The sequence below is a fragment of the Oncorhynchus tshawytscha genome, linkage group LG09, assembly GCF_018296145.1.
Source record: "Oncorhynchus tshawytscha isolate Ot180627B linkage group LG09, Otsh_v2.0, whole genome shotgun sequence".
In the NCBI taxonomy this organism is placed as follows: domain Eukaryota; kingdom Metazoa; phylum Chordata; class Actinopteri; order Salmoniformes; family Salmonidae; genus Oncorhynchus; species Oncorhynchus tshawytscha.
The window spans coordinates 54,284,500-54,302,900 of NC_056437.1; the positions used below are offsets into that span (position 1 = coordinate 54,284,500).

The 18,401-nt window shown below is 43.1% G+C and overlaps 1 protein-coding gene across 2 annotated transcripts in view; it reads right to left on the bottom strand.

The window, feature by feature from the left end:
- rad50 (RAD50 homolog, double strand break repair protein) overlaps nt 1-18,401 on the bottom strand; it is a 44,685-nt gene that overhangs the window by 12,630 nt on the left and 13,654 nt on the right. For both annotated transcript variants that reach the window (XM_042327069.1, XM_024432277.2), the window contains 17 exons: nt 17,538-17,723; nt 16,598-16,802; nt 16,237-16,365; nt 15,700-15,865; nt 13,562-13,755; nt 13,190-13,396; nt 12,749-12,931; nt 12,246-12,403; nt 11,966-12,141; nt 11,330-11,567; nt 10,734-10,923; nt 5,904-6,030; nt 3,084-3,277; nt 2,757-2,867; nt 2,121-2,213; nt 1,918-2,031; nt 1,621-1,748 (listed from right to left, as the gene is read on the bottom strand). In XM_042327069.1, the coding sequence (XP_042183003.1) occupies nt 1,621-1,748; nt 1,918-2,031; nt 2,121-2,213; nt 2,757-2,867; nt 3,084-3,277; nt 5,904-6,030; nt 10,734-10,923; nt 11,330-11,567; nt 11,966-12,141; nt 12,246-12,403; nt 12,749-12,931; nt 13,190-13,396; nt 13,562-13,755; nt 15,700-15,865; nt 16,237-16,365; nt 16,598-16,802; nt 17,538-17,723 (2,799 nt within the window). The remainder of the gene's footprint in view (nt 1-1,620; nt 1,749-1,917; nt 2,032-2,120; nt 2,214-2,756; nt 2,868-3,083; nt 3,278-5,903; nt 6,031-10,733; nt 10,924-11,329; nt 11,568-11,965; nt 12,142-12,245; nt 12,404-12,748; nt 12,932-13,189; nt 13,397-13,561; nt 13,756-15,699; nt 15,866-16,236; nt 16,366-16,597; nt 16,803-17,537; nt 17,724-18,401) is intronic.

An 18,401-nucleotide genomic window follows, 5' to 3' on the forward strand; every position in this document is an offset into this window, starting at 1 on the left:
CACTTGGATGTTCCTATAGGCACTATAGTATTGCCAGCCTAATCTCGGGAGTTGATAGGTTTTAAGTCATGAACAGCGCAATGCTTGAAGCACAGCGAAGAGCTGCTGGCAAATGCAGGAAAGTGCTGTTTGAATGAATGCTTACGAGCCTGCTGCTGCCTACCACTGCTCAGTCAGACCGCTCTATCAAATCATAGACTTAATTATAATCTAATAAAACACAGAAATATGTCATTAATATGGTCAAATCCAGAAACTATAATTTCGAAAACAAAACATTTATTATTTCAGTGAAATACGGAACCGTTCCATATTTTACCTAACGGGTGGCATCCCTAAGTCTAAATAGTGCTGTTACATTGCACAACCTTCAATGTTATGTCATAATTATGCGCAATTCTGGCAAATAAATTACGGTCTTTGTTAGAAAGAAATGGTCTTCACACAGTTCGCAACGAACCAGGCGGCTCAAACTGCTGCATATACCCTGACTCTGCTTGCACAGAACGCAAGAGAAGTGACAATATTAACTTGATGGCAATATTAACTAAATATACAGGTTTAAAAATATATACTTGTGTATTGATTTTAAGAAAGGCATTGATGTTTATGGTTAGGTACACATTGGTGCAACGACAGTGCTTTTTTCGTGAATCCGCTTGTTAAATCACCACCCGTTTGGCGAAGTAGGCTGTGATTCGATGATAAATTAACAGGAACCGCAACAATTATATGCAATGCAGGTCAAGCGAGATAAACCAGTAATGTCATAAACCATGTGTAGTTAACTAGTGATTATGTTAAGATTGATAGATTTTTTACAAGTTTAATGCTAGCTAGCAACTTACCTTGGCTCAAATCAAATAAAAGTTTATTTGTCACGTGGACAGAATACAACAGGTATAGCAGACCTTACAGTGAAATGCTTACTTACAGGCTCTAACCAATAATGCGGAGGGGAAAAAAAGTGTGTGTAGGTAAGTAAAGAAATAAAACAACAGTAAAAGTTTCCTTGCTGCCCTCGCGTAACAGGTAGCCAGCCTGCCATGCAGTCTCCTCGTGGAGTGCAATGTAATCGGCCATAATCTGTGTCCAAAAATGCTGATTACCGATTGTTATAAAAACTTGAAATCGACCTTAATTAAATCGGCCGTTCCCGATTAATCGGTCGACCTCTTAAAAAGGGACTGGTGTCCCCAAAGAGATTCTGTGTAAAAAAGGTTGTATGAGCTGACACCACCACCTCTCTGACTCCCTATGCTCACTAGTAACCAGGGAAGAAAGCACACGTACAGCCTTATGTGTTGGCCTAGGGTATATTCTGGAGGTATTTCAGATGGGTCACTTTGTAACAGGAGTCCTACAAGGGTTGCATCTCCACCCAGAAGGACTAGGTCATATGAACAGACACCACCAACATGAATCTTTTAAGACACAATCCAAATTCCAGCATCTGATTATTAGTTCAAAATTCAGGCAGGTATTATACAATCAATTCCATATTATCTTATGGAACCTGGGAGGCACGGATTAGCATCAGAAGCATACGTGGGTTTGAACATGTTGCGTTTTGGGACCACTCCCGGGTGCAGGTGAGCATGGTCAAGGAGGCGTTCTTACTTGCGTAGTTGCAGGACCTGCATGTTCCCCATATCCTTCGCCACAGCCTCTCGTTTCTTGGTCACGTCCTTCAGCTCCTCGATGCGCTTCCTCAACGTCAGGTTGTCCTGCAGCCAACGCTCTTGGACCTTCAATCATATCACACGGTCACCCAGATCTCAAGTTCACAGATTTCACCCAACACTACCACTTGTTTTCTTTGCTCCTTCATAAAAGCACACTGGTAACTTACTGAATGGGGGAGCAAAAGGAGAGACAGACATAATTAGGGAAAATATATATGCCACCTGAGCTCACCTTCTGAGTGTCTATGTCTTGCCTGATGTTTCCACTGTCTTTGTTAATCTTCTCCCGTTGCTTCTCTGCCTCATGGACCTGAGTGTTGGTCTCTCGGAGCTCCCCCTCTTTTTGCTTCAAAAGAAACGCATGACAAAATGTGTCAAAAGAAATTGAGACAATGCTTATGACAGGATGAGGAACAGAACCGAACCAATGTTTACCTCTTTGTAATCATCCTTGCCCTCTTCTGTGTATCCGGTAATCTCTCTTTCAAAGGCGGCCATGCTTTTAACTTTGTCTTTGATGTTATTTATCTGGGATGGAGGAAATGAACAGGTGGTTAGAAGTGCTACTTTGAAATAAATAATAACAATCTTGGCATGATTGAGACATGGTATGCAATTAAACCTGTTCCCAGACACTTCCGTGAAGAGTGTGAAGAGTCTGGTGGACCAACACGTCAAACTTGGCCTTTGTTAGCCAATAGAGAAATACCGGAAAAAATTCCTGCCGCATAGGCATTAGTTTAATCTACCAACCAATCATCTCCCACAACACCTCCCCCCTAACCTTCCCCATACGCGAGCACACCACAAGTACAGCGGCATGCCTCGCAGTTGTGCGATGTCACTCAAATTAAATAACATACTTTGTTCACTATGGTCAACTTTGAATCGTTGATGTACCAGGCTTATATGCGCAATAGCCTGGGGACGAGGTTAGTAGGCGAGAGACATGAAGTGACTGGAGAAACACTGTTATCAGACTTAATATGCAGTCCTCCATTAGCACTTTGAAAGTATTAGCAAGACATGTTGGACAGTTAAATAATACAAACGAGAAAGAGGTGGTGGTACCTTCTCTTGTCCCTCCTCCTGCCTCTGCTTCCTGCGCTCCATCAAATCCAGCCTCTCCTGCTGCAGCTTCTCCAGGGTGGTGGCCAGAGGGGACACCTGCTCCTTAGCTTCCTGAACACAGGGAGCAGATAACCTTGATACACTGATAAAGCGATACACCATGACCTTCTCTTATTACTAAGACTACAAAACATCACAGCCAATACAGAAGAAAACAAGTTATAACCGTCAAACCACCTGCTGCTAGACAGTTCTACCAACACTGAGGTTTTAGTATGATTCCAGATAGTTTCCTCAGACAGGTCACTGCTCTGAGTGGAGTTTTACCTTGATCTCTCTGTGCAGAGCCTGAATCTCAGTGGTGTACTCCACACACTGCTCCTCCAGCTGCTGCTGCTTCTGCATGTTACTGGAGATCTGCAGCTTCTCCGCCCGGGTCTCGTTCATGCTGCTCTTCAGGCTCTGGATCTGCTCCTGCTGGTCCTGGATGAGTTTACGCTTCAGCTCCATCTTGCTGGACGCTGCAATGAATCAAATAACATTGGAATTCATTGTAATACAGTAGAAGGGTGGAATAGATAGGTACAGTGAGGGAAAAAAGTATTTGATCCCCTGCTGATTTTGTACGTTTGCCCACTGACAAAGAAATTATCAGTCTATAATTTTAATGGTAGGCTTATTTGAACAGTGAGACACAGAATAACAACAAAATCCAGAAAAAAGCATGTCAAAAATGTTATATATTGATTTGCATTTTAATGGGGGAAAATAAGTATTTGTACCCCTCTCAATCAGAAAGATTTCTGGCTCCCAGGTGTCTTCTATACAGGTAACGCGATGAGATTAGGAGCACACTCTTAAAGGGAGTGCTCCTAATCTCAGTTTGTTACCTGTATAAAAGACACCTGTCCACAGAAGCAATCAATCAGATTCCAAACTCTCCACCCTGGCCAAGACCAAAGAGCTCTCCAAGGATGTCAGGCACAAGATTGTAGACCTACACAAGGCTGGAAATGGACCAAGACCATCGCCAAGCAGCTGGGTGAGAAGGTGACAACAGTTGGTGCAATTATTCGCAAATGGAAGAAACACAAAATAACTGTCAATCTCCCTCGGCCTGGGGCTCCATGCAAGATCTCAATTGGTAACACACTATGCCGTGAAGGACTGAAATCCTGCAGTGCCCGCAAGGTCCCCCTGCTCAAGAAAGCACATATACATGCCTGTCTGAAGTCTGCCAATGAACATCTGAATGATTCAGAGGACGACTGGGTGAAAAGTGCTGTGGTCAGATGAGACCAAAATGAAGCTCTTTGGCATCAACTCAACTCGCTAAGGGGACAGGACAACTTCACCGCATCAAAGAGATGATGGACGGGGCCTTGTACCGTTAAATATTGGGTGAGAACCTCCTTCCCTCAGCCAGGGCATTGAAAATGGGTCGTGGATGGGTATTCCATAATGACAATGACCCAAAACACACAGCCAAGGCAACAAAGGAGTGGCTCAAGAAGAAGCACATTAAGGTCCTGGAGTGGCCTAGCCAGTCTCCAGACCTGAATCCCATATAAAATCTGTGGAGTGAGCTGAAGGTTCGAGTTGCCAAACGTCTGCCTCGAAACCTAATTAATTAACCTAATTAATGATCCTTCCGCAGGTTCACCTACGGAAACCTTGTTACGACTTTTACTTCCTCTAGATAGTCAAGTTTGATCGTCTTCTCGGAGCTCCGCCAGGGCCTGACTTGGAGAAGATCTGCAAAGAGGAGTGGGACAAAATCCCTCCTGAGATGTGTGCAAACCTGATGGCCAACTACAAGAAACGTCTGACCTCGTGATTGCCAACAAGGGGTTTGCCACCAAGTACTAAGTCATGTTTTGCAGAGAGGTCAAATACTTATTTCCCCCATTAAAATGCAAATCAATTTAACATTTTTGACATGTGTTTTTCTGGATTTTGTTGTTGTTATTCTTTCTCTCACTGTTCAAATAAACCTACCAAAATTATAGTCTGATCATTTCTTTGTCAGTGGGCAAATGTACAAAATCAGCAGGGGATCAAATACTTTTTCCCCCTCACTGTATATCATAGTATGTAACACACAGGATATGAACCCGGGTCTCCCACGTGAGCAACCAACGTCTTAGACCAAGAGGCTTTGAAGTTAACAGGCAACTCACGAGAGCTACATTCACCCCCATTTGAACTCCTCCCCCACGAGAGACCACCCCACATTGGGCGCCAATGTAACACGCGGGATATGAACCCGGGTCTCCTGCAGGAACAACCTAATTTCAGTGGTGTAAAATACGACTTAAGTAGTTTTTTGGGTGTATATGTTTTTTTACAACTTATACTTCACATTCCTAAAGAAAATCATGTACTTTTTTAATCGATACATTTTCCCTGACACTCAAAAGCAGTCCTTACATTTTGAATGCTTAGCCGGACAGGAAAATGGTTAAATTCACACACTTCAAGAGAACATCCCTGGTCATCCCTACTGCCTCTGACCTGGTGGACTCACTAAACACACATGCTTAATTTGAAAATTATGTCTGAGTGTTGGAGTGTGCCCTTGGCTATCGGTAAATTTTAAAAATGAAGGAAATGGTGACGTCTGGTTTGCTTAATATAAGACATTTGAAATGATTTATACATTTACTTTTGAAATTAAGTATATTTTAGCAATTATATTTACTTTTGATATTTAAAACCAAATACTTTTATAACTCAAATAGTATTTTACTGGGCGACTTTCACTTGATTCATTTCCTATTAAGGTATCTTTACGTTTACTCGAGTATGACAATTTGGTACTTGTTCCACAATTGCCGAAGTCTAAGACCAAGAAGAAATTCCCTCTTGGGCCGAGGGCAGACACTGGTTTTGAAGATTGCACGGGGGGCTACTTCATCACATGACCATGACCGACTGATGTCCGCTTCACCTACACTGAATTGATCTATAGGCTACTGTATGTCATCATAGATGTAATATGTACATTAAGGAACAACAATTCCCTTCACTAACAGCTACAGTAGATTTACTATAAGGGAATCCAACTTCCAGTCTGGCATTTTACAGTTGCTCAACAAGTCTTGCGGAGGAGGCCCCAGTGTAACATTATCCCCAGGCAGGTCGTACTTGTGTCCAGGCGATGCTGGGTCTCCTGTTTCTCCTGGTTGACCTGCTGAATGGTGCGGCTCAGGTCCACTCCCTGCAGCTTGGCAGCTTGCTGGGCTATCTTCCTCTCCACATCCTTCAGGTCCAGCTAGAGACCAAGGACACACAGACAGAGGAGGTTACCACAACAGTCAAGGATGGCATGAAGGAGGGTAAAGAGAGATGCAATAGAAAGAAACTAGGGATGGCCATTTGAAATGATTTCGCTATTTGAATAGCCCCCCCCCCCCAGTAGTCGAGATGTATTAACTTTAAAAATAAAATAAAATGGGGACTTGCTTGCGCGACTCGGGAGAGCCGGTGCGCTGCTTGTTTCAGCAGAAGGGTGGGGGAGCGGCGGGAGAGGAGCAGGTGTGTGTGTTGCATGGACGGAGACAGAGGGAGATGAAGTAGCCAAACCAAATCGCACTAGTTAGAACAAGTTGTTGCTGCCATAGGTTATGTATCATACCATCTGGTAGTGCCTTGTCTTGACCACATCAGATTGATGTAAAGAAGCTAGCTAGCTACAGTAGCCAGCTAAGTTAGCAGTACGTCTCATTTTTAAATGGGACGCAGTTATAACAATTGTCATAAAACTGTTATTTTATTCAAATGTCAAATGCAAATGGGTCTATCCTTATAGGCTACATAGCAATGTCACAGATTTATTATTTTATACAAAGCCTTTTCATTGTTAAAGGTGCAATATGCAGTAGTGCTGAGCAATTAGTGCTTTTCTAGGTCGGTTCGGTTTCAGTTATAAAAACAATACATGGTACATATTTTTTGCTTTACATGAAATGTATTATGAAATAATGACAATTATCTTAGAGCTTTTTAAATGGAAATTCCAAAGCCAAAAATAGTGAACATCCAAATAAGGACTGGGCAGTATACAGTATTTTACAGGTTTGGGTTTTTGCTTTACCTTCTATAATGATATTCGAATGTTTGGTTTGTTTAATGTGATACACTGTGTAACGTCTATTTTTATAGCTTACTCCGCTACTTGAGTCATCTCTCTCCCCTCTCCATACTGTTTTTCACACAGACCAAGCCCCACCCCCTGGCACTCAAGGAGCGCATTTGTTGTTGCTCGACCACGAGACGCTTGCTTTCAGTCTGCAGGGTCAATGCACCACATGCAACAATGTTGATGACTACAATGCAGTTTCCACTTTGCTTCTTAAAACCTCTTAAGTCGACCCTCTACTTTTTCGAACATTCTGTTAAAAATCGCGCAACATTTCAGCGTCCTGCTACTCATGCCAGGAATATAGTATATGCATATGATTAGTATGTGTGGATAGATTCTTTCCCCATATCATTCAGCCCTATGAGGCAGTGTGGAAATGATATCAAATGAGTGCAGGAAATGCAGAAATTGATGAAGGCAGAATTTTGTTGTATACCGTTCAATTAAATGTCAACCAATCAGAATGGAGAGAGACCCCTTGAAATACTCACCCAGCCCTACATTCAATTGCCAAAACATTGAAAATATTCCATCGTCTCTGTCAGGCCCACATGGGTAGACATCAATAGAAAAATAGGAAATTACTATGAATCTCTCGTTTCTTCAATTTTGTATATTACTTATCCTTTTTAATTCCTTAAAGTCATCGTGTCATCTATGCTCAAGCAGTAGCAGCCAGATAACGTCTCTGTACTTCCCACACGGTTCTGTCTTTAGTCATCCTATTTCACTAGACTAGCTGCAGAGCTGTCTAATGAAATCATTTTACTAGTTCAAATAGAAAGCATACTTTCATGAACTATCTAGGCCTGAGCCGGAAAAAACAGGCGTAACAGATTCCGGTCATTTCAGTCAATTACCACATTTCTGCTCTGAACTACCGTAACTTCCGGACTATAAGCCGCTATTTTATTCCCACACTTTGAACCTCGCGGTTTATACAATGACGCGGCTAATTTATGGATTTTTCCCGCTTTCACAAGATTCATGCCGCCAAAAAAACTGAGCACCGTCACATAATGTGACGTAAATCGAGCGCGCTCAAACTTCCCATCATTCTGATTACGGTAGTAATTTTGTCACCCTCATCATGGCAAAGACACGGAGAAATGCATATGATGCAGCTTTCAAGTTGAAGGCGATCGATCTGGCTGTTGGAAAAGGAAATAGAGCTGCTGCATGGGAGCTTGGCCTTAATGAGTCAATGATAAGACGTTGGAAACAGCAGCGTGAGGAACTGACTCAAAAGCTTTCAGAGGGAAGAAAAGCAGATGGCCCAAAGTATTTGCAGCCACTCGACATCCGTGTATATCGTGCATTTAAGGTGGCGCTCCTTGTTCAGTGGGAGGCTTGGATGACAAGTGGGGAGAAATCCTTCACTAAAACGGGCCGCAGGCGAAGAGCATCTTATGGTCAAGTCTGCCAGTGGGTCCTGACAGCGTGGAGCATTGTCAAAAAATCCACTATCATCAACGGGTTTCGAAAGGCTGGACTGCTGCGTGTTGAAGGGGCAGCATGAGCTCAGCGGGGTATTTGCCTCCGGATGAAAGTGATGAGAGCGAGAATGAAAACGATCCAACATCGGATGAAGCAATTCTGAGGCTATTCAACTCCGACACCGAAGGAGAGGACTTCAGTGGTTTCAGTGCACAGGAGGAGGAAGATAGTGACCAATGACTTTCTTGGTTAGGCTACTGTTTTAATTTTTGTTACAAGCCGTGTTTCGTTAAAGCCTATTTATTTTTGTTACAACGCTGTGTTTCGTTTAAAGGCTATGTAAAGTTAATTTGTTTCAATGTACCGGTAGGCACCTGCGGCTTATAGACATGTGCGGCTTATTTATGTACAAAATACATATTTTTTAATAATTCAGTGGGTGCGGTTTATATTCAGGTGCGCTTAATAGTCCAGCAATTACGGTAGGTTGAATATTTTCTTAATGAAAACTACAACTCCTTTCAGCCCCCAAAAAATCAGAGCATAAATGGAATTCCAAGTAATTTAACCAACGTTGGTCAATTAGTGGAGTTTATAAAGCACAAGAAAATATTTACTAAAAGTCTTATATTTGCTTTGTTGTCAAACTGAAATGAGGCAATGTATACACTAAGTGCACAAAAATAGTATATCCTAATATTGAGTTGCACCCCATATGAACCTCTGAACAGCCTCAATTTGTCGGGGCATAGATTGTGTCGAAAGCCTTCCACAGGGTTGGCGGCCCACAGTTGTGTTAAGATGACTGGATGTCCTTTGGGTGGTGGACCATTATTGATACACACGGGAAAATTGTGTGGAAAAACCCAGCAGCGTTGCAGTTCTTGACACACTCAAACTGGTACACATGACACCAGACCCTCAGTACTTTACTCAGTACTTTGTTGAAGAACCTTTGACAGCAATTACAGCCTTGAGTCTTCTTTGGTATGACGCTACAATCTTGGCACACCTGTATTTGGGGAGTTGTTCCCATTCTTCTCTGCAGATCCTCTCAAGCTCAGTCAGGATGGATGGGGAGCCTCGCTGCACAGCTATTTTCAGATCTCTCCAGAGATGTTCAATCGGGTTCAAGTCCAGACTCTGGCTGAGCCACTCAAGGACATTCAGAGAATTGTCCCAAAGCCACTCTCCTTTGTTGTCTTGGCTGTGTGCTTAGAGTCGTTGTCCTGTTGGAAGGTGAACTGTTGCCCCAGTCTGAGGTCCTGACCAGGTTTTCATCAATAGCTCTCTGTACTTTGCTCCGTTCATCTTTCCCTCGATCCATCCACACAGCATGATGCTGCCACCACGCTTCACTGTAGGGATGGTGCCAGGTTTCTTACAGACATGACACTTGGCTTTCAGGCCAAAGAGTTCAATCTTGGTTTCATCTGACGAGAGAATCTTGTTTCTCATGGTCAGAGTCCTTTAGGTGCCTTTTCGCAAACTCCAAGCGGGCTGTCATGTGTCTTTTACTGAGGAGTGGCTTCTGTCTGGCCATTCTACCATAAAGGCCTGATCGGTGGAGTGCGGCAGAGATGGTTTTCCTTCTGGAAGGTTCTCCCATCTCCACAGAGGAACTCTGGAGCTCTGTCAGAGTGACCATCAGGTTCTTGGTCACCTCCCTGACCAAGGCCCTTCTTCCGATTGCTCAGTTTGGCCAGGCGGACAGCTCTAGGAAGAGTCTTGGTGGTTCCAAACCTCTTCCATTTAAAAAAGATGGAGGCCACTGTGTTCTTGGGGACTTTCAATGCTGCAGAAATGTTTTGGTACCCTTCCCCAGATCTGTGCCTCAACACAATCCTGTCTCAGAGCTCTTTGGACAATTCCTTCAACCTCATGGCTTGGTTTTTTGCTCTGACATGCACTGTCAACTGTGTGACCTTATATAGACATGTGTGTGCCTTTCCAAATCAATTGAATTTACCACCAGTGGACTCCAATCAAGTAGAAACAGCTCAAGGATGATCAATAGAAACAGGATGCACCTGAGCTCAATTTTGAGTCTCATAGCAAAGGGTCTGAAAAACAACAATAAGGTATCTGTATTTTCTCTCTCGCTTTGACATAACTTTTTTGTATTTAATCCATTATAGAATAAGGATGTAACGTAACAAAATGTGGAAAAAGTAAAGGCTTCTGAAAACTTTCCGAATGCACTGCATATCATTAAACAAAAAAAATAATAATAATACTCTCGCAAGAAATCAAATACTACGACCGTTTGGATATTCAAATAACCTAGCCCATCCCTGAAAGAAACACAGAAATCATTGACATCTCTATATGGTGACTTTCACATTAAGAATGAAGATCACACAGGCCGTGTTATGTTAATCGTTATGTGGTCTGACCTGGTATCTGTCCATGAGGGAGATGTCCTGCAGGCAGGCCTTGGCTGTGTCCTCCTCTGACATCAGAGTGGAGAGCAGGGTCTCCTGCTCCTCCACATCCCCCTTCAGCCTCTCAATGTCCCGGTTCACGTTCTGCAGCCGGTTCCTCAGCTCAGGAAGCTCCTTCTCCTGCAGCTCAGCAATAGACTGCCTGGTGGTTACCACAGCACAGAACAGGGCCTGGGTCAGCAACTCATGTGGATCAACTGAGACGAGAGTAGGATATGGCTTAGGTGGAGAAAGGGTTAAGATAATGGGCATGAGCAGTGGAGCAGGACATTTACAACAGTTTTGAGTGATAATTCTTCTGCCCCAGTCAAACAGCAGCAAACCATACAAAATGACATATGTTTCTTCTTTCACTTCCATCTATTATGAAGTACCAGAACATGATCCTCTCTCACAGGTTATGTGCAGCGGCTGCCTGATCAAGATGTGTGCCTCTGCATTGTACAGGCATCCACTACCATCTAGTGGAAGAAATGCAACCTAATCCAAAAGCCTATCGTCTACAATGAAAATACACAAGCAGTAAGTACTCCCCGATCCATTCTAACCTGACAGGTTTGAGAGCCATCATGTCGTCCTTCCTCCTCTCCTTCCTCTTCAGGTCCTGCTCGGTGTTCTTCAGCTTGTCAGGGACCAGGCGCAGTTTGGACTGCATGTCGTTGATGACGTCCTGGAGCTCAGCCTCCGAGGGAAAGATGCGCTGGCACACGGGGCAACAGGGCTCGCCCTCCTCTGTCAGCTGACTGATGAACTGAGTGTACACGGCTGTGGCTCCCGCCAGCATGGCTGAGCACGCACACACACACAGGTTTAATAAGATCTGACATGATTTAAAACAGATCAGAAAATATACAGTACCAGGCAAAAGTTTAGACACCTACTCATTCCAGGATTTTTCTTAATTTAACTTTTTTTTTTTTTTACATTGTAGAATAATAGCAAAAACATCAAAACTAGGAAAAAACACAAATGGAACCATGTAGTAACAAAAGAAATTGTTAAATCAAAATATATTTTATATTTTTCAAAGTAGCCACTCTTTGCCATGATTACAGCTTTGCACACTCTTGGCATTCTCTCAACCAGCTTTATGAGGTAGCCACCTGTAATGCATTTAAATTAACAGTATAAATGAATCCGGTATAAATTAAACCTCATATCCAACTCGTGGGCCTGTTAGTTACCTCTCTGCTTGGAGGTCTTCTCCAGGTCGTCCTGCAGCTTGCCCAGGTCCTGCTGGAAGTCCTGACTGCCACACACGTTGAACATCTTCTCCTCATAGCTGGCCAGCTGCTGCTCCTTCCTCCTGATCTCTGCTGTGATGTGGCTCTTATTCTGCTCCCCCGACGCCAGCTCCTTACTGCAAGCACAGAATCACATAGACCTCAGCAACTTCTTACTGTAACAACACGAAGACAGAGCAGATACTGTATTCATTTGGCCATGTTTGACAGAAGCACTCACTTGAGCTTGGCTAGTTTCTCCCTGGTGGAGTTGATCTCTTTGGACTTGGCGTGGATCCAGTCCTCCAGCTCCCTCTTCTTAGGGAAGTGACCCAGCAGGGACACCAGATCCTCACTGTGCCTTGACTTGATCTTCCTCACCTGATCTTCTTTATCTGTCTGAGGGAAGAAGAGGCCCACAGGCTCATGTTACCCCTGGCCAGGTTGAGAGTGACCTCTTGTTCCTCGTCATGGGTCAGGTTTGGGCCACAAACTAAACAACGAAGTGTACATCTTGTATACTCAGGTAGTTGTGTGTATACTGAATATATATATATATATATATATATATATATATATATATATATATATATATTTTTTAATTTTTTAAATCAACAATGTAGACCTGCACAGGGCTCACTACATTTCTCACATCTCAATTGTGTAGATTGACAATCTTTTAAGCTGTATAATGTCACTTAGCATATGCCGGTATCTTTAATTCTTCTTCTGAGCTGACACTACCTTATCCTTCTTGAGCATGTCCATCTGTGTGCGTGTGGTGGTGTGTGTGTTAAGGGTCTCCATTTCACGGTCCAGCCGACGCTGTGTGCGGTCCAGCTCAGCTTTGTCCTTCTGGAGCTCCAGCACCTCGGCCTTCAGCCCATCCACATTGGAGCTCTGCACCGCGCTCTCCAGCTCACGCTCCTGCAGAGAGACACCACAGATACACACAGGAATATCATGAACTTCAGTTTCCCCAACTACTACTTAGAGGCAGGACTACTATTCAACATGTAGTCATTTGCAGCTCTGGATGTTCCTTCGGTTGTCTAAGAAAATCTACGGGGACACTAATTTAAACCCAGGCGTAAACCACATCTAGTAAACACTCCGGAACTTTGATCTAAGGGATAAACAACACATTCACAGATATAAATCGCAGACAATGTGTTGTGCGCCTACCGCTTTGGTGAGCTCTGTCTCCAGTTCCTGCAGCCGGGAGGAGGAGCCCTCCAGTCTCTGTAGGTCAGACTTGACGTTCCTCAGCTCCTGCTGCTTCTTAACCTGCAGGTCTTTCTTCAGCTCCATGGTCCTCTCCAGACCAGTCTTTTTGTCTCGTATCTCATCGATGCTCTGCTGCTTCATGGCCTCCTTCTCTTGTATATCCCTCTGGAACACAGTTTGGAATACAGATGAATGGCTTGGAAGAACAAAGTTATACAACATGAATAGGGCCAGGAGTCAGTTTAGGTTCCGTTTCCTGACCGTTAAAACTAGATCAATGGAACAAAGCTGCATCTTTCCAAACTTCGTGTGGACGGGACTTTCTCTTACCATGACCTGGTTGGCGGCCTCAGTCTCCTGGTCGAGTCTTTCTTTGACCTGGCGGTTGAAGCTCTGCAGCTGTCTGTCATTGAAGGGGGACCGGTCGTAGCCCTCCATCTCCAGATAGGCTGCCAGGGCTCTCACCTGGGAGTCACGAGCCTTCATGTTCTGGGCATGGCGATCAGCCTCCAGCTGGAGACGACCTTAACGGAGGAGAGAAACACAACACAATCGATATCAGAGTAGCACCACTAACGATATTCAACATGATCTATTAGGTTTATTGGTTGCGTGTGTAGACCAACCAATACACATCCGTCTCGTGCAGGGTTTTCCCAAACTCGGTCTTGGGGGCCCCCCCCTGGCTGCACCTCTTGGTTTTTGCCCTAACACTGCACAGCTGATTCAAATAACCAAAGTTTGAGGAGTCGGTTATTCAAAACAGCTGTGTAGTGCTAGGGCAAAAACCAAAACATGCACCCAGTAGAGGCCCCAGGTCAGAGTTTGGGAAAACCTGGTTTAGTGCAGGGGTCTCCAACAGGTAGATCATAGCCCACCTATGAGTTGCTTGCCAATTCATTCTGAAAGTACATGCATTTTTTCACATATTGCATGCAAACTGATAAACCTTCTGGCTAGTGTAGTCCCGTGTGGCTCACTTGGTAGAGCATGGCGCTTGCAACACCAGGGTTGTGGGTTCGATTCCCAAGGGGGACCAGTATGAAAATGTATGCTCTCACTACTGTAAGGTGCTCTGGATAAGAGTGTCTGCTATATTACTAAATGTAATGTAAAATGTACTAACCAATCAAAGCCACATTGACATTATTCTACCCCTGGTTAGCCACCATGTATCAATATCTCCCAATTAATTTTCAGCAATATTGCCCATCTGTCTGCCTGTTTGGTGCTCGTGCCTCACACACACAAACTATGAAATAACACACGTAGTAACCAAAAGTGTTATCTTCCATCTTCACGAGGAATGCTTTTCAACAGTTCCCACATATGCTGGCTGCATTTCCTTCACTCTGCGGTCCAACTCATCCTAAACCATCTCAAATGGGTGGAGGTCGGGTGATCGTGGAGGTCAGGTCATCTGATGCAGCACTCCATCACTCTCCTTGGTCAAATAGCCCTTACACAGCCTGGAGGTGTGTTTTGGGTCACTGTCCTGTTGAATAATAAATGGTAGTCCCACTAAGCACAAACCAGATGGGATGCCGTATCGCTGCAGAATGCTGCGGTAGCCATGCTGATTAAGTGTGCTTTGAATTCTAAATAAATCATTGCTAGTGTCACCATCCCCACACCATAACACTTCATCATCCATGGTTCACAGTGGGAACTACACATGCGGATATCATCTGTTCACCTACACTGCATCTCACAAAGACACGTCAGTTGGAACCAAAAATCTCCAATTTGGACCCCAAACCAAAGGATAGATTTCCACTGGTCTAATGTCCATTGCTCCCATTTCTTGGCTCAAGCAAGTCTCTTCTTATTGGTGTCCTTTAGTAGTGGTTCACACAGTCTCCTCTGAACACTTGATGTTGAAATGTATCGGTTTCTTGAACTCTGTGAAGCATTTATTTGGGCTGCAATCTGAGGTGAAGTTAACTCTCACAAACGTATCCTCTGCAGCAGAGGTAACTCTGGGTCTTCCTTTCCATCTTGTGGGTGGTACAGACTTCCCCCAAAAACCGTGTCATATTAAAAATGTTTTGCATGTCAGAAATCAAGTTCTCAAGATTTCTAACTTTCAAAATAAAGCTGGTATGATGCATTTTAAGGTGGAATTTATCTTTAAGCAATGAAATTGACTCTTCCACCTTCCGCTTTTGTTGTTTCTCTATGAATAATTGTAATATTGAGAATACAACAGAAAAAAAAATACATGTCTTATACACCAAGGACCGGGAAAGAGCTGCAGGGTAAAGAAAATAAGAATGTGCCGATTTGAAAGCTCGCAATAAGTATTTTTACATTTTTTAAAGTAGCTCACATACTAGAAAAGGTTGGAGACCCCTGGTCTAGCGCATCGATAAAGCAAATAAACACTGACAAACTAAAATATAACATGACTTATATGCACCCAACATAGAACTCTCCATGGTTATAGTGTAGTCACTCCAATGTCACACCTTGTTCAACTAAAAGGTCGGACTGGAGGCGGTTGAGTCTCTGGCACTCTCTCCCGGCTCGTTCCATCTCCCTCTGGCACTCTGTAAACCTCTTCTCCTTCTCCTTCACTGTCCTCTGGTGATTTTGGTACATCTCCTGCAGCTGCTCATCTGAGCCCTGGAACACCTGAGTTCGGCCACACAACAGGGCTTCAGTTACACAGGCCACACAGATGGATTGGAACAGGTCTTGGAAATGACAGACACAACCATTAAGGAAAGATGCATGAAAGGGAGAGAGTTCCAAAATGTTACAAGATATTGTCTGAATAAAGATCTGTACTGTACTGACTTGTCATCTGTAAATTTAAAGCTGCAGAGTCCAATTCGTTATCTAATAGCACTGAGATTATAGTGCTTTTCCTATACGCTAATTAAGCTCTTGTCAAAATGGACAATTGGTTCTTTGTTAGCAGGTGTTGGGCTCACAAACACACTTATAAAGGTGTTCTCCATTGATGTGAATGGAATAGTGTTCTGGTGAAATGAGTCTCACACCTGCTCCATTTTCTCCTCCAGTTCCTGGTTGTCTTCCTCCATCTGCTTCTTCCTGCTGTCTAAAGCCTTGATGTCGTTGTCGAGTTTCATCACTTTTCCCAGATTCTCATCAATGTCAACCAGTCGGTTCTGAAATAAAACAGGTAGAAATACTTAAAAAGCTGTATAAATCTTGACTTTTTCCATTGCATGCCTACATTTAAAATGGAGTTACTCAAAGTAGGCTACTTTTAGACAGGACAAAAACAATTTGTTTAGCATCTAAATTGGCTTCTAAATAACGCTCTATAAAACACTAACATAAGCAGATGTAAACCATTCATCTTGTCTAGAACAAATTATCTATGGAATGAGGTCACACCTCCAGGGGTTCAATCTGGCCCTCTATCTTCTGTACGGCATCTTTGGAGGAGGCCAGCTGGGTCTCCTTGCTGGCAAGCAGCTCCCTGATCTCGAGGGCTTTCTCCTTGTTCAGCTTCAGGAACTTCAGCTCCACCTGGCACTCTCTCACCTCGTTAGACTGCTTGAGCCTCAGCTGCCTCAGCGTCTCCAGCACCTTTATGTACCTGACAAGGGGAGGGAGGGAAAATTGTTGGTTCACAGCTAAATCCTTTATATCCATCAGGGTTGGAGTTAATTCCACAAATTCTAATCTAATTAAATTACCTCTCGCTATAAATTCCATTTAATTCAAATTCCTCTCAATTCCATAAATTCCGTTCCCAATTCAATATGATCCCCAACAATTCCACTAATTCCAATTTAATTCCCTTAGGCTTTCAGGCTGATCATGTCACGCTTGAAACTGCTTTGCTATACTGGAAATATAGATGTACAAGTGGAAACAAACCGTGGAGTAAATTTTTTATAATATTGAATCCCAATTCAATTAATTTCCAAATATTCATATTTTTACAAATCAATTCAACTGTCTAATTCAAATTCAAGAATTGAATAAGAATTTCAAATTAAATTCCCTGGTGAAATCAAATCAAAGTTTATTTGTCAGGTGCGCCGAATACAAGTGTAGATAGGTAAGTAAAGAAAAAACAGTAAAAAGACAGGCTATATACAGTAGCGAGGCTATAAAATGTAGCGAGGCTACATACAGACACCGGATAGTCAGGTTGATTGAGGTAGTATGTAGATATGATTAAAGTGGCTATGCATATATGATGAACAGAGAGTAGCAGTAGCTAACATGCTGTTGTGAGTAAAGCAATACTAACCACAGAAAAGACAGCTAAGTTCCAATAAAATGGGCAGAAGTGTGACTCTGAACAACACTACTCTAAGAGTACCTTGTGGCTGAGAAGATAGCATCAAATTTGTTCTTGAGGGGCTTCCCTTCTCCCAGGGGCCAGTTGGACTCCTCTTGGTGACAAAAGATGACATGGTCGAGGACAGCTTTAGACACACCCAGGGCTGAGATCATCTCTCTGTCCAGCTCTGCACATTTGGAGCTCAGGCTCACCTTCTCTCCATGCCTGGGAAAGCATCAACGTTTAAAAAAGGTCCAGTGCATTCAAAAACACACGTTCAAAAGTTTGGGGTAACTTAGAAAATGTACTTGTTTTTAAAAGAAAGGCACATTTTTTGTTCATTAAAATATCAAAATGATCAGAAATACAGTTTAGACATTGTTAATGTTGTAAATTACTATTGTAGCTGGAAATGGCTGATTTTAATGGGATATATACATACGCGTAAAGAGGCCCATTATCAGCAACCATCACTCCTGTGTTCCAATGGCACGCTGTGTTAGCTAATCCAAGTTTATAATTTTAAAAGGCTAATTGGTCATTAGAAAACCCTTTTGCAATTATGTTAGCTTAGCTGAAAACCGTTGTGGCGATTTAAAGCAGCAATAAAACTGGCTTTCTTTAGACTAGTTGAGTATCTGGAGCATCAGTATTTGTGGGTTTGATTATAGGCTCAAAATGTCCAGAAACAGAACTTTCTTCTGAAACTCCATCAGTCTATTGTTGTTCTGAGAAATGAAGGCTATTCAATGCGAGAAATTGCCTAGAAACTGAAGTTCTCATACAACACTGGACTACTCCCTTCACAGAACAGCGCAAACGGTCTCTAACCAGAATAGAAAGAGTGGGAGGCCCCGGTGCACAACTGAGCAAAAGACAAGTACATCAGTGTGCTTTAAAAAA